General features: G+C 42.0%; 1 protein-coding gene across 4 annotated transcripts; it reads right to left on the bottom strand.

Moving 5' to 3' along the window:
• Nucleotides 1-2,215: 2,215 nt before the first annotated feature.
• bscl2 (Berardinelli-Seip congenital lipodystrophy 2 (seipin)) lies at nt 2,216-15,432 on the bottom strand. Of its 4 annotated transcripts, none has more exons than XM_031900640.1 (11): nt 15,295-15,432; nt 14,677-14,843; nt 12,225-12,984; nt 12,062-12,143; nt 11,265-11,408; nt 11,048-11,182; nt 10,517-10,614; nt 6,161-6,284; nt 5,753-5,819; nt 3,371-3,418; nt 2,216-2,618 (listed from the first exon to the last, which is right to left on the bottom strand). In XM_031900640.1, exons 3-11 carry the CDS (start codon nt 12,434-12,436, stop codon nt 2,494-2,496), a joined length of 1,035 nt encoding a protein of 344 aa, XP_031756500.1. In that variant the 5' UTR covers nt 12,437-12,984; nt 14,677-14,843; nt 15,295-15,432; the 3' UTR covers nt 2,216-2,493. The 4 variants fall into 4 exon arrangements, with proteins under 4 accessions (XP_031756500.1, XP_031756501.1, XP_031756498.1 ...); XM_031900641.1 differs by having other exon boundaries at nt 15,299-15,432; XM_031900638.1 differs by lacking the exon at nt 14,677-14,843.
• Between the last annotated feature and the right edge of the window lie 563 nt (nt 15,433-15,995).

Raw genomic sequence — 15,995 nt, 5'->3', positions numbered from 1 at the left:
CAACCTCATTAGTGAATTAGTTGATAACATGTCAATACAAAATGGAAATCATTTGTTCATTCATTGGCTATAAACAATTTTGATAATATATGAATATATTACTAATCATTAACAGAATTTATAGACAATTGATATAAACTGTTCATTACCGTTATCTTTTGCAATGGCGTTAAAAAGTTCAACAAGATTATTAGAAGAGTAGAAAGCTTAAAGTAACAGTAACACCAAAAAATGAAAGAGCCTTAAAGTAATAAAAATATAATGCACTGTTGCCCTGCACTGGTAAAATTGGTGTGTTTGCTACAGTAACACTACTATAATTTATATGATAAGCTGCTGTGTAGCCACAGGGGCAGCCATTTAAGCTGGAAAAAAGGAGAAAAGGCACAGGTTACATAGCAGATAACGGATAAGTTCTGTAGAATACAATAGTGTTTTATCTGTTATCTGCTAAGTGCCTGTGCCTTTTCTCCTTTGAATGGCTGCCTCCATGGCTACATAGCAGCTTATTTATATAAATTATAGTAGACTTTCTGAAGTAAACACACAACTTTTACCAGTGCAGGGCAGCAGCACATTATATTTTAGTTACTTTTATACACTTTCATTTTTTGGTGTTACTGTTCCTTTAACTAAATGGGTGCCAGAAATAAAGCTGAAACTAGCTGCTTCACATGCAGAAATAACGCCACAATTGCAAGACAAATTCAGAGCCTCGTGCTTTAGTATAATGGGAGTAATGGGAGAGATAACGATTGCCCTTTCTGCACTAGCAATGCTGCCCTTTCTCCACCTGTGCCAAAGCTCTGAAAGGTAAGTGCGGAGGGGAAGCATCAGAAAGACCACCTCAGAGTTGCCAGGGGCTAACAAATGCCCCTGATATCTACCTCCTTACACTGGTAGATATAAAGCATGGGCATATAAAATTTTCCGACATAGCCATTCGCTATGGCTGTTGGTCGGTTTGGGGATTGATATCATTTTGTATCAGTGGGCCACCATACACGAACCAAAATTGTTTATCGGTGCATATACTGTCAGGTTTACAAACAAATTCCAAATAGAGTAAATGGACTAGAAAGCCCTATAGTCATGGGTTGTTTTTGGTTGGGAAAAAAATGTATTTCAAAAACTGTAAGAATTTTTTTTACAAAATATATGCTATAGTTTGGGTAAATTATATAGCCATGACAGTTCCTCTTTAAATAATTTACAAATTTAGAATTGATGATGAAATGTTCTGTTTTCAGGGTACTTTTGTGCAATACCAGTCTTTTACCTATACACATACCAATATGCTGCACAGACCTTCAGTTCAGTTATCCAGACTTTGGTCATGGCCCCCCCTAGGGTAAATAAGTTTTTGTCCCAGATCTCACCTTAATTGCCTAAGGAGGCATGTTCCCCAGATCTTACCATAACTGGCATTCAGGTTAAGCCTCCCATTATTACTCCTGGTTCCCCCAGGAGGGGCAGCCCCGTAGCATAAGCCCTAGGCCAATGGCATGCAGTGTTTTGCTGGCCAAGCAAACTCCAGCTCAGTAGGTGAGTAAAAAATGCTTGGAAAACCCCAGAATTTATAGTTGGATTGATAAAAATATGTGTACTCTAGCCTGTAGATATACTGTGTAATAGTTAGTTCTGTTTATGGATGTTTACAGTGTAACTAGCTGTACCTGTATACTCTAAAACAGAGATTATGAATTAGTAATGTGTGGAGCCTGAAGTCTTCAATTTTCGAACAACCCATGCCCTTGGGGAGCTCTGTTAGAACGTGTTCTGGGTGTGGGTTTTAGGATCTATATCCCAAGGCACTGATGGCAGCATGTCAACCGGAAGGTTGTGGTTCAGCATAACTGCAACTGTGAGGGGAGAATGTGGTATTAACGCTGGCGTGTGTGCATTACACTTGTCTGGTAGGAAATGTGATCAGAATTTCATAAAGCTGAACATTCCCAGTTATGAAGTGAGCGAGCTCAGGAAACTGAGGACAGGAAAGACTGCATGGGGAAAATGAGAGAGAAATGGAAGAATAGAAAATGACAGGGGTGTTCTCAGGAAATGAGAAGTATTATAGAGGAAATTGCTAGTGAGGGAAACAGTTACATTAGTAGAGACTGGCAGCAAATGATTAAGAAATAGATAGGGAGATAGAACAGAAGGCAGACAAAGCAAAAAGGATGCTCTGACAGAAATAATCAACACCAGAGGTGGATAACATCAAAGTGTTCTACTTTTATACCCAATCCCTGACAACAAGTCAGTCATTGTATTACATATTCACTTCAGGAGTCTATTTATCTCCATGATGATATCCTGACCAGTCTCACTGAACTGTCATTGATTAAGGTTCACAGAACCATGAACCCCTGTGGCCTATGACTGCTCCTCTTTTTAACATCTCTTGGCTCCTCTCCCCTCTCTTCCACTTATGGAACCCTTGTCGTGGGCCTACCAAAGGAATCAGGGCAACAATCCAATGTCACTTTCTCTTCAATTGCTGCTGCCTTGTGTGCTGCGATGGCGGAGCATTGAGAACTGAGAGCTGCTCTCTGTATCCATATCAGCACTGATATTTTGCACCTCGCGTGTGTCTGTTTGTTGAGCTCCCTGTGAATCTGTAAGAAGAAATATTAGCTATGCTTAGATCACATGCATTATAGTGTATGTTGTTATACTATCTGTACAATGACTGAACAAACTAGGACAGACCCAAGAATATTTGTTTTACTCTGCAAGTGCGGCCAAGGCATTTTCAGTGTCTGGACTAACACAGACACACTTACCACCTATGAGAAAATATAGTACAAATAACTGCGTTGTTTCTGGGTACAGCACATCTTTGGAAGAAGGCCTGTGCCAGAAATAATGATCACTTGCACTCCAGGAAAATCACACACAATGTACCTTTGTTATGCTTCTAACAATGAGGTCTTTTAATTGCTCATGATGGCGTTGCAGTGTGATGGGCAGCCATGTGAATGCTCTTACCTGAACAACCAGACATGGCACATAGAGAGGAGGACTGGGCTGAAAGTGTATAGGACAGGAATGTCCAACCTGCAGTAATCCAGCTCTTGCTTAGCTACTTGAAGCCTCTAACAGTCTCCCTATATAAGAATTTTAACCATGTGACTCCAGAAGTTGCCTTACAAATAGATTACTTATACAGTTTACCTATGTCGCTGCCATCAGCAGTTAGGCCTGATATAATCAATACAACAGGAACTTCATATTCAGAAAACAGCAGTAACATATTACTGGCAATGGAAATCATTCCTTTGTTTGAAACTCTGTGGAAAAAATTGCCAAGACCAAAAAGAGATTTGGACACAGGGAAATTATATATACAATATATTAGAATCCTTACCGGAGTCATTTTGTCCAATAGTCTCTGTATCTGGTTGGTCTTTGTCATCTGGAATAGAAAAGATTCAGTCAATACTTGCCTGCCAACATGTTTTGTATAGCAGCCATTACCTACCACTCTTTCACATACCAATTTTAAACCAACCAGCAATCTACAGCCACTTACAACATGCCCCTACTAGCATCCTCCATGGGAAATTTAATCACCTCACATTATATACATTCTATCAAATCTACATTCCTCACCTTCTTCCATCTGTTCTTATTTCTGCCAACCTCGATCAAGCACTCTATAAGCCGTTCCTCATCTCCATCCTCCCTATATGTTCTGCCTTTTTCCTCCACTTCTTCCTGAACCTCTTTTCCTATCAAAACCTATACTTGTTCATGTTGTCATAGGCACCCTGCAAAAATTTCAACCGATTGTCTTGCTCATTAAAGGAGAACTAAACCCTTAAAATGAATATGGCTAGAAATGCCATATTTTATACACTGAACTTATTGCACCAGCCTAAAGGTTTAGCATCTCTATAGTAGTAATGATCCAGACCTTTCAAAGTTGTCACAGGAGCTCTCCATTTTGTTTTTTGTTAGAAGTGTTGGTAACACTATTATGCTCAGTGTGCTCTGGGCAGCTGTTGAAAAACTAAGCTTGGGGGTCCTTGAAAATTATCAGGTAGAAAATGGGGATCATCTGACATAGAAGCTGATGCTACAGGGAAAATTAATAAGTTCTTGTGCTAATTGCACTGGTTTCAGAACTGCCACGTACAAAAGAGTTGGAAAAGACATGTCACATGTTCATATTTTTGTGACATTTACAACCAAAATATAATTGACATTTGTCCATAGGGGAGACCTGGCGAAGGGCAGACTGAGTAAACAAAAGCAGAAAGAAAATAAACTAATGGCAATAGTATCAAGCACAGAAGATACACTGGGTATCAAATACAGAAAAAGTTATAACGACATACATACAAATATATTTATTTTGGGAAGTTCACACTTAAGATAAATTATACTCCTTGGCAATAGTTTTAAAAAACAGATTAATACAGGACACAGTTTTTTTTGCAAAAGGATATGAACACAGCGGGGCTTATTTATAAACACTGGGCTTATTTGCACCTAGGCAGTAACCAATGGCAACCAATTAAATGTTTGCTTTCAATGTTTAACCTGCCAAAAAAAACAAAAAACAGCCACTGATTGGTTTCTATGGGTTACTGTCTATGTGCAAATTTGCCCAGTGTTTAAAAATGAGCCCCAGTGATATCAGACTAGAAAGCATCTGTCTGGTATAGGAATGATGCACTTTCATTGGGAAAGGGGTGGCCTTGTGTTCCTGTACACATCTGGAATCATAGTCAATATCTCTGAATTCACTCCCCCACAAAACCCACCGGCAACAGAAAAATAAGTTTATGCAGCCGTTCTCTGCAAAGGCTGATTTTTCAGAGCTGTCATTTATTGGGAAATGACCAGTAGGAAACATGAAGAGAAGCTACAGAAAACAGATTTCACAAACCACCTAATGAAAGATCCTGTCCTACACAAAGATGGTACAATGCACATCTCAAATCTGGGGGCTGCTAGAAAAGTTGACTATATTTTATGTAATAATTAAATCAGCATATTTAATATATAATAATTTAATCAGCATAATCAGACCAGGCAGGGTGAGCCCATATGAATAATGATCGGCCAGTATGCTACAGTGCATTTAAAATCTGGAACATCTGCTAGTCCCCTGCAGTTTGCTCTCTGTTTGAACATGCATTGCATACACCACCCAGGGCCTTTTGGACTTTGTTAGGATTACTAGGTAAATAAGAGTCATGCTGCAGGGTTTTTGTCTAGGATCATGAATATATGTATCACTCCTTTGGAAAACAGCAAGACCAAGGGTCAACAAGGGAAATATGTAACAGTAGGGGAAATTGCATTATTATAGCCAAGGAAAGCAGCCTGAAGAAATATTATAAAAAGTCATTCCATTATTACAAACATACAATATGCAGAAAACTTCACAAACAGGTTTTACATGTACTGCCCTGTTCTTTTTGCACTGGGTCATTCCAGCCTTTATGCCTTGAGCATAGTTAATGCCCCATGGTCCAATATCTAGTAATGTATGGCCACTATTTCACGTGGATTTATATCTGGGGGAGGTTAATGTCCCTGAAATACAATTCATAAGCTCCAACATACATCCATTTGAAACACTAAGATATAACATCTTATTGTTTCAAATGAATATATGTAGGAGACATTAACTTGTATATCAGCTAGCATGCTGCCTGATATTTTCACTTTAGTAAACAGTCATTATTACATACACAGAGGTGGAACAATGGAAAAAATGTATTCACTTATTTTTTACCTGTTTGAGAAACACTTTCTTGACGAGTATCTGCCCTTCTACTATCTCTTGTCCTGTCTTGCATATCCTGTAAAAAATAAAAGTACATAAAATGTTTTTCTCTGCCACTTTGTATCAACCAAGCACATACATACTCATATTTTATTGATCCTTGTGGTAAAATGACAGATTCATTGCCCTGTAGTACAACAAGAGCGGGAAGACTATAATGTGAACATCCTAAATTACAAGTCACTCTCAGAATGGAGGTTCCTCCAGCCCCGACAATACATTATATATTTTCTTTGTCAATCTGTATTGTCGCACTGTCAGGCTGGTTTGGGCCTCTGTGTACCTGAAATGCCAGGGCCTATTTTGAATCACAGTCATATCTGGTCTAATATATCTATAAATTCCTACTCTTCTTACCTGGAGACGGGTTCTGCCAAACCCCCACTGCAAGTAACTAAGAAAAACTAGGACACTCAAGAAGATGAAGTTGCTGGATATTCCAATCACAGCTGATGTAATGGGAAAATTATACAGAAGGTACCTGCAGAAAAGAAACATGAAAACTTTAATTAAACGGCTCATTTTTAAAAAAATATGTATTGTTGAATAATCCCGGTCTGGAATATTCAGGGAGATTAATCTAAGGATAGCACCACACATGGTGGATTCTCAATCTGCTGATAAACACAGTCCAAGAAACTGCCCCTATGCCAGCATCTGTCTTCTTTCTTGCCCGCACCTGGAATCACTGTGTGGGTCAGGGTGCAGGCACAAGCGGTGGATTTAGTGCTGAAATGAACTGCGCCGATATCCACAACATGCACCTGCACCCGGGCCAGTGCAATGGTGCCGGCTGTGGCAAGGAAGAAGGCTGGTGCCAGCATAAAGGCTGATTCTTGGCTTATGAAAAGGTAGGATGCAGGAATGGAAGTGATGTGATAAGATGTGGCCAAATGTTACACTAGAAGCCTGATAAGGGAATAGCTCACCCAGTCTATGGGTGCATGATAAAATAATGTGGGGTCTTGCGCAAATGTTATCTGTATTTCAGAAAACTAAAATATCATAGGTGTCATACAACTCATAATAATTTAATTATACTGCGGTGTGCGATGCCCACTGGGGCTGCCACCCCAGAGCCCCTCATCCCCCAGGGGACCACGTTGACTAACCCCCCCCCCCAATAATATCCCATGTACACTAACAGATCTGGTGTATTTATATAATGCACATAAATGAACCTTGTGGGATAAAGTACACATTCATAAATGATGAATAAACCAGGTTATCTAATAAGAAGAAAATAAGCTATGTGCTAACGACAACAACTTATTTGGGTCACATGAGTCTCGCCAATACCCATTCACTTTAACAAGGATTTAGCCAGACCCCAGGCTGTATTGTACTAGCACAAACAGTTTGTTAATTCACAGTTCTAAACAGTGTTGAAAGCTTCCTTCTGGGAAATGTTGCAATGGAGTTTAAGACCCCACCCCGCACTCTGACAAATGCATAACGACGGCTGTACAATTGCTTTGCCCCATCTGCTTTGTCTGCGGATCTGCTGATGGGATTAATTCTTGCCAACTCATTACAGCAATGTGCAGCCATGTGCAAAGAGTGTTACCGTCTCACTGACCGTTTATCTCAATCAACAGACCTAACAATCCAGATTTCTTTATAGAGTTCGCCCTTGCATGACACGGCCCTCGGAGGGTTAAAAATGAAATTAACATGACACAGTTATAGAAGGGGGTGGGAAACGAGGTTTTGTATGATATCGGTGGGTGTATGGCCAGTTTTAGGGGCAGATTTATCAAAATGTGAGTTTGGAGCTTAACACATAAATACTCACCCATTCATTCAGTTCTATGGGATTGTTAGCAACGTATTTATCAATGGGTGAAAGTTGGAAATGACTATTTGATAAATACACTTCTAAAAATCCCATAGGAAGGAGCAGAACATGGGTGCGTTTTAAATATATTAAGCTCTAAACTCACATTTTGATAAATCTGCTCACTGGCGATGAGCAAACAAAAAAAAAACAATTGTGTCCCTTAACTGTGGTGTGAGTTTTGGAACTGTATATATGCACCTTCCAATATTATTTTAAACTTGCTTAACCTTTAAAAAATACAGTAAAAACAAATTATTAGAAATGCTGTATTTTATATATACTGAACTATATAAAGTCCCAGCAAAGGTAGCACACCATGCGATGGGGGTTGAAACCTGGGTGCCAGCGCAGAAAAGTAATATACAAAAGCAAAAAATGACAGCACTCACAGGGCTTTACATGATCATAGCTCAAAAAGTCGATAATGACAAAAGGTTTCCATGCAAGGTTTTTTATGGATCCAAAAAAAAGGATCAATAAAAACCTTGTAAGGAAACCTTCTGTCATTATCGACTTTTTGAGCTATGATCATATAAAGCCCTGTGAGTGCCGTCATTTTTTGCATTTGTACTGAACTATATATTACTGTATTTTGTAAATTAGTCCTTGAGCTCAGGTAACTGACAGCAGCAAAGAGCATGTGCAGAGTGTCAGCAGAAGAAAAGATGGGGAGCTACGGGGGCACAGATTTTCGTTTCTAAAGGCCGTGGTCAACGGTGTAACCTGGTCACATCCAGTCCCTCCTCCCCTGTCCCCAACTGTACCGGTATATTTAAGGTACAGTGTGGGGAAAGGGAACTAGGGTACAGCAGACCCCGCGTTCTGGGCCCCCCTGCTGCCCGGACACCACCCCCAAGCGCGACCATGGTGTCTGCACCACTGGCTGTGGTGTTATTGGTCCCACAACAAATTCAATATGTGCCCCAAAACATTGATAAATTAATCAATTCTACCAAGAAATATTAAAATTGCTTATTAATTAAGGTCTTACTGGGCCCTCTACACACAGTGGCACAACTTCTGGGGGAGCAGTAGGTGCGACTGCATCCGGGCCCATCCCCCCTTTGCCAGTAGGGTCTGCAGGGTCTGCTTCCTCTGTGGTTACGTCCCTGCTAGCATGGTCCAAAACAGAAGACGCAGCATGTCTTCATTAATCCTTTGTTAAAATTTGCAGTTCCTTTACATAGTACATATTGCTCCCCACTATCCAGTAATTGTCATCTGTTAATAATAATTTCTAGGTGCTGACTGCCACTGGGGGAGCATTATATAAAAACTGCTCTAAAAAGTCAATATAAAAGTCGAAGCAATATCAAAGATGGTAGGTGTGTTTGAACATACTTTTAAGACATCTACTGGTTACAGACCTGTACTACATGCTATGCACACTCAGCTGATCCTGATCCTGAGCCTGAAACAGGCTGTCAAGTTTGGATATATGGCTCTGAACTATTAGGCTTTATCTGTGCTTTTAAACCAGCGGCTCTGGATGCATAGTTGGGCACAGTTGACATATTAAGGAGTCATTTGCATGTCTCCACCTATAATGCCATAAGTAAAGGTCAAAGCCTTTCATTTTTGGTTTTGAGGCAGTGCTATGTTTGCTCTTGGGCTCCTTTTAGCCCATCTCCATCTGTTTCACTTCCTGGGGCTTTGAAAGTAACATGCAGATTATAAATAATTGATGACCTGTTCTGGGACAGTGCTTGCCATGCACAATGTACAAAAGCACTTAAGGCCAATAACAATCTTGTGTATTAAGGGGTTAATTAGCTATAACATTACATTTTTGTATGACACAGACAATTTAAAGGACAGGGAAAGTCAAAGTCAGTGGGCGGAGCGAATATGTCAGGCACCAGTAAGTTAAAGGGGAATTCTGGTTTCTGAACCAAAATTTTTATATGCTGAAATCCAGGGCACCAATCATGGAAAAAAATTTGATCCAAACAAAAATATGTTTGCATGAAAATGACCCTCGCAAGCAGTATGTCCCTACAATGGGGGGGTGCCTTCAGGGCAGGCAACCATGCTGAGACACACGCATGCACATAATGAGTGAGCTTTGAGCTGCCTCCTGTTGTAGGCAGTATAGTGCCCAAGAGGGGCATTTTCTTGTCAAAATAGCAACAATTAGGAAACAATTTTTCTATGATAGGTGTCTGTAAAACACTGCATAAATGAATAATGACAATAAACACTAAGGTTTCAGATGCTCTAATACAATATGCATAAAGAAGAGTTCTTATAGAGTTCTTATAGAAGTGGTCAAAATGTTGTTTATGGCTATACACCTTTTCTTTACAATGCTGTCCATCTTCCTTAATGCAATGGGTCAATTATTTAATATAACATATATATGCGAGGTATATATAAAAATGATTCTGTCAGAGAAAGCATTTATGTTGCCCATAGGCAGGCTGAAGTTACGGATATGGCTTTAGGGGCCACATCCAGTACCCAGGCATGCAGTTAGAACACTCAGAAAATAGATATGGCATGACAGAAAAACACTTAAGCTGGTCATACACGCACAGATAATATCGTACTCCGTTTTGTACGATACTCGGTGCGTGTATGGCACATCGGAGTCGACCGATATCGCAGGAGGCTGCTGTTATCGGTCGACTCGCCGATCGGCCAGGTTAAAAGATTTTGATCGGGCGCCATAGAAGGCGCCTGATCAAAATCTGCCTTCAGGGCTGAATCGGCAGAAGGAGGTAGAAATCCTATTGTTTCTACCTCATCTGCCGTTTCAGCCCTGAACGGTTAGTGGCCGATTGTACGATCTTTCGTCGGAAATCTCCACGTGTGTGGCCACCTTTACAGAGTAAGTATGGAGTCTTTTTGATATTTACAGATGTAAGACTCACCTCAGTCCTGTAAAGTAGGCATGCACTCTGAGCTCAGCACTGTATATCTGTATCCTGACACTCTGTATCTGTATCACTGCACCCACAGTAGGGATGTACTGCGGAAAACAGAGATAATTTCAGAAGTAAGTAAGAATGGGTAAAAACAATGCGATTGACAGAAAGAGAAAAGAGTTGAAGTGATGGAAATGAATATTTGCATGAGCATGGAAATTAGATACAATAGGTGGGTAAGCCAGTCAGAGTCCCTATGGCAGAAGAGATGTAATAGTGCAATTTGTGTGGAAGGGGCAAAGCAGGTGTGTAACTATGGGTGCAGGAAATTTTTATCATTTGGGCCCATATTTTAGTTTGCACTGCCCACCACTCTGGGGCCCAGGTGAATGATGAGCTAATAATTGGGGGCCCATGTAGGGATGGCCATGTTAATATAGTAACACTGGGCCACATGATTGCTCTGTGATGAGTGGGGAATGTAATCAAACCCAAGTATGAATAAGGTAATTTGTAAATATGACAAGAGAGACTTACCGAATCCTCACGGTACTCAGAGTATAGCTCTACCTCTAGAGTTTGCTTTTGCTCAGAAAGGCCCAATAGCAGCATCGGGGAGGAGGCCAGGGTCTCCATTGTGCGCAGGAGTGGCGACTTGTAATGAAGCATAGCCTATACAAATAAATATACTATCAGAGTGGGATGCAGACAAATATATCAATAGTCATTGCTAGACTCACTGATAGTAACTTACTGATCGGGCAGTGAAGGAGATCTGCTTTCCACCGCGTGTATAACATGACATAGTCACCATGAACATCCCCATATCCTGATTGACTGTAGACTCAGGAAGCTGGAGCTCCAGGGAAATACGGTAAGGCTGCCCATGCATAAGCACCTGAAAAACGAACAGAGGAATCATATTAAACTAGCAGCCAAGTCACCAGGCACCAACCTGAACATGTATTTTATTAATTAGGTCACTTGCTAATTAAAATACTGTAAATGCATCACTTTTTACTCAGGGGATCACTGACTTCAGCTACCAAAGCACTGTGATTCTGTAACAAGTGGCATAACTAGTGGGAAGCAGACCCCATCAGGGATCCGTGCACCCCCACAGGCCACAATCCCCATTCCAATCCCACTAGTGCCCAAGATTCCTGTTTCACCACCCCCCTAAAGAGGGAGCTATTCTGATTGTTTTGTTGCCAACCCACCAAGCTGAAAAACACTTGGATGACAAAATATGCAGAATCAACGCATGTGCAAAAAACGTGACAGGCAAAAATTCAGAGATAGAAAAACAATGGGTAATAAGGTTGCCTATTTATGAAAAGGTCAAGGGCACTGAAATTAGTGGTGAACTAGACAGTTTAAACCAAATTGCTGTGCGTTGTCAATGGACTGGATTGGGTTACCTGCCTGACCATGTTATTATATAATGCAGAACTATGCACTGTACAATCATAGTTAACTATGTTTCAGATGGGTTGGAAGGAACGAATGGAGCCTCCAAAGAGTAAATACATAAAAGCAGGCAGTTCTCACCCGATCCCGATTATTCCTCAGGAGAGACACATTGGACATGGGGAATGAGCAGAGGATCCCAGGCGGGGGTTCACAGGTGGAGCTAGAAGAGAAGAGAACATTTGGAACACACAAACCAGGAATTAAAATTTTGTTCACTTTCACTGAACTAATATATACTCACCTGTATTGGTAGTGCACAGGGCTGGAGTACTTTACAGTGGGCATGTAGGAGTAGTAAAAGCTTCCGTACAAGAACACTGAGACCCAGAGTAGCAAAAGAAGGACACAGAGCAAAATTGCAGCTTGCAGAAATATTCGTCGTGCCCTCAAGAACATTAGAAGGCCCATCTCCTCCATCCATAGGAAGAGAGGGGGCGACACCGTGGGGGACATTTTGAAAAAAAAAAAAAAAGAAAAAAACTGGAATGGCACAAAAAAGGTAGACAATGGTGTGGCACTGCTGGGTGGCTACAGGGCTACATGGAGTCTCAGTGCTGTGTTGATTGTAAGAGTAGCGCAGAGTACACACTGCTGTGCATTTCTATCATTGTGAGAATAAAACAGAACCATGTATCCAGCCTACATTACATGTAAATACCCTTTTGGGGAGTTACATGGTACAGCACGTGTGAAACTATCTGTAAGTGCATATGGAGCAGTGGAGCATGTATTGTGGTTGGATTTGTAATGTGTGTTAAACCCTGGATTATAGGCAGGCAAACAAATCAGTTCAATATCAGACAGTGGGAGAAAAATCCGTTAGCTTGTGTGTATCTGTGAATGTGCGGAGAGAGAAACAGACATTCCCAAATGTGCACAGACAGAAAGAGGGCAGAACACAGCCCACCTCTACTACTGGGGGAAAAAGCACAGGAAGCTAGTGGATTGGCCAAGGGCCACAAGGGACAGCTGAGGGGGGAGACAATGATGCCAAGGGTTGCCTGCAAGGGAGAGAGACAAAAGAGAGCTCTCATTAATATAACGAGCAAACAATATAACTCCTATACATTATGTACTAATAAAGCTAAAACTGGGACATATAATCTGCTGTATTATTATTTTAGCATTACTAATTAATGTTAGCAAGTGGCAGAATGAAAGTGCACAACTCTATTAATTCTTATGCCCTAGCAAGTAGGGATGCCCAAAAACACAGTAAATTCATTTTGCGCTTCCACAGTTAGCACTCGCTTTTGAAGTAACTTTTAGTATCATGTAGACAGTGATATTTGCAATTGGTCTTCCTTTTTTGTATTTTTTTTTTTTTTTTAGCTTTTTGCTTGGGATTTCAACAGCTATTGTTAGGGTTCAACTGATATTGTGAGTCGGTCCCTAAGCTCAGGTAACTGACAGAAAGCAAAGAGCATGTGTTGTGAATTAGTAGACCATGGGGAGTTACTGGGGGCATCTTCACTGCTAATAGGAAAACCCTAATACACACCATGTCTAGCTGTATTATAGAAGACAGATACATACATTATTTGTTTTTCACAGTTTTTGAATTATTATTTTCTTCTTCTAACTCTTTGCAGCTTTCAAATGGCGGTCACTGACCCCTGAGCCAAACAACGATCGCTCTGTGATTCTACAGTTTAATTGTTATAGTTACATTACTTATTTTTTATTCAGGTTCTCTCCTATTCATATAACAGTCTTTCATTCAAACCGCACCCTGGTTGCTAAGGTAATTTGAATCCTAGCAACCAAATAGCTGCTGAAACTCCAAGCTGGAGAGCTGCTGAATAAAAAACTGAAATAACTAAAAAACTACAAATAATAAAGAAGACCAACTGCAAATTGTCTCAGAATATTACTCTTTACACATCATACTAAAAGTTAATTTAAAGGTGGACAACCCATTTAAAGGAACAGTTCAGAGTAAAAATTAAAAAGGGCAAAATAGACAGACTGTGCAAAATAAAAAATGTTTTCAATATAGTAAGGCAAAAATGTAATCTAATAAAGCAGATGTCTAACATAATTGCCAGAACTGTACTTCCTGCTTTCAACTCTCTAAGCTGTTAGCAGTCAGTAACCAATCAGTGACTTGAGGTGGGGCCATATCTGTCTAGTTTGGCAGCTAATCGGCCCGTGTATGGGGACTACCGACGGGCCTGCCCGACCGATATCTGGCCTGAAATCGGGCAGATCTCAATTGGGCAGATCTCAATTGGGCAGGTTAGAAAATCTAGTCAGATCGGGGACCGCATCGGCTCGTTGATGTGGTCCCCAGGCCGACTTTTCCTATACCCGCTGTTATAATTCGATCGTTTGGCCCCAGGGCCACGATCGAATTACCCTGGATTCTCCCAATATCGTCCACCGGTAGGTGGGGGGTATCGGGAGAAGATCCGCTTGCTTGGCGATATCGCCAAACGAGCGGATCTTACGGTGTATGGGGACCTTAAGAGGTTAGAGTGCTGAAAGCAGGAAGTAAAGTTCTGGCTATTATGTTAGACATCTGCCCACTCCAGTCTTAATAGATTACATTTCTGGCTAACTATATTGAAAACATTTTTTATTTTGCGCATCCTATCTATTTTACCAAGTTTAATTTTTACACTGAACTGTTCCTTTAAATGTAAATAGCACAGCTGTGTCTTTCTCTTCTCTGGAGCTAAAGGAGGCCATACTCCATAGTGCTGTGCAGGTCGGGCCGACACCCGGCGGAACTGCAGGTCGGGCAGGTTTGGTCCGGCACGCACATAAGTTCCTCAGGTCGCAGGTGGGTTCGGGCCGAGCTCTTCCTTCCGCTTGCGCCCCACTGTACCCATCCAGATGTTATGGGGCTAATGCCGTGCTGCTCAATGGAAACACACACACCCTAAAACTGGTTATATCTATACAGATATTTTATTCTAACTAGCATAGTATTGTCTGCAACTGTTTCTATGTAGCATGTATGTAAATATCGCAATAAAATGAACTTTCTTTGCATGGCCTTGTCCCACACTAAAAGAAATGTTCAGTCAACTTGTGTATGAGCTGGGCAACCTGCAGCCCTCCACATGGTGTAGAACTACATCTCTATCCAACATCAGTGACAGCACTCTCTGAAGCCCTAGGCCAGTCACTGTACCTGCAGGCCGGGATGTGCGGAGACACGCACAGAGAGTGCTCAGGCCATGGCAATATTGTGTGTATTGTATGTACTATGCCGCACAAAGTTGTTTCTCGCTTTTTGGCGTTGTCATGAAAATGCCAGGAAACAGCTCTGGGGGCTCAAGGTGCTGTACAAATAAAGGCATTACCTACTGTGCATACGGGCGAGCAGTTTTATAGCTTCCTGGTTTCCCCTCACTCTCTCCACCTCCTCCACGATTTCCCTCCCGGCCGCATCGGCAGAGACCTGCCCCAGTCAGATCCCCCTCCCAGCACTACAGCAAGTATCCGTCCCCCGGCCCCATTCCCCTCCCAGCACTACAGCAAGTATCCCTCCCCCGGCCCCATTCCCCTCCCAGCACTACAGCAAGTATCCCTCCCCCGGCCCCATTCCCCTCCCAGCACTACAGCAAGTATCCGTCCCCCGGCCCCATTCCCCTCCCAGAACTACAGCAAGTATCCCTCCCCCGGCCCCATTCCCCTCCCAGCACTACAGCAAGTATCCCTCCCCCGGCTCCATTCCCCCTCCCAGCACTACAGCAAGTATCCCTCCCCCGGCCCCATTCCCCTCCCAGCACTACAGCAAGTATCCCTCCCCCGGCCCCATTCCCCTCCCAGCACTACAGCAAGTATCCCTCCCCCGGCCCCATTCCCCTCCCAGCACTACAGCAAGTATCCCTCCCCGGCCCCATTCCCCTCCCAGCACTACAGCAAGTATCCCTCCCCCGGCCCCATTCCCCTCCCAGCACTACAGCAAGTATACCTCCCCCGGCCCCATTCCCCTCCCAGCACTACAGCAAGTATCCCTCCCCCGGCTCCATTCCCCTCCCAGCACTACAGCAAGTATCCC

Source organism: Xenopus tropicalis, chromosome 4 (assembly GCF_000004195.4).
Source record: "Xenopus tropicalis strain Nigerian chromosome 4, UCB_Xtro_10.0, whole genome shotgun sequence".
Taxonomy (NCBI): domain Eukaryota; kingdom Metazoa; phylum Chordata; class Amphibia; order Anura; family Pipidae; genus Xenopus; species Xenopus tropicalis.
The sequence above is the reverse complement of the archived record's forward strand: the minus strand, read 5'-3'. Positions and strand labels throughout refer to the sequence as shown.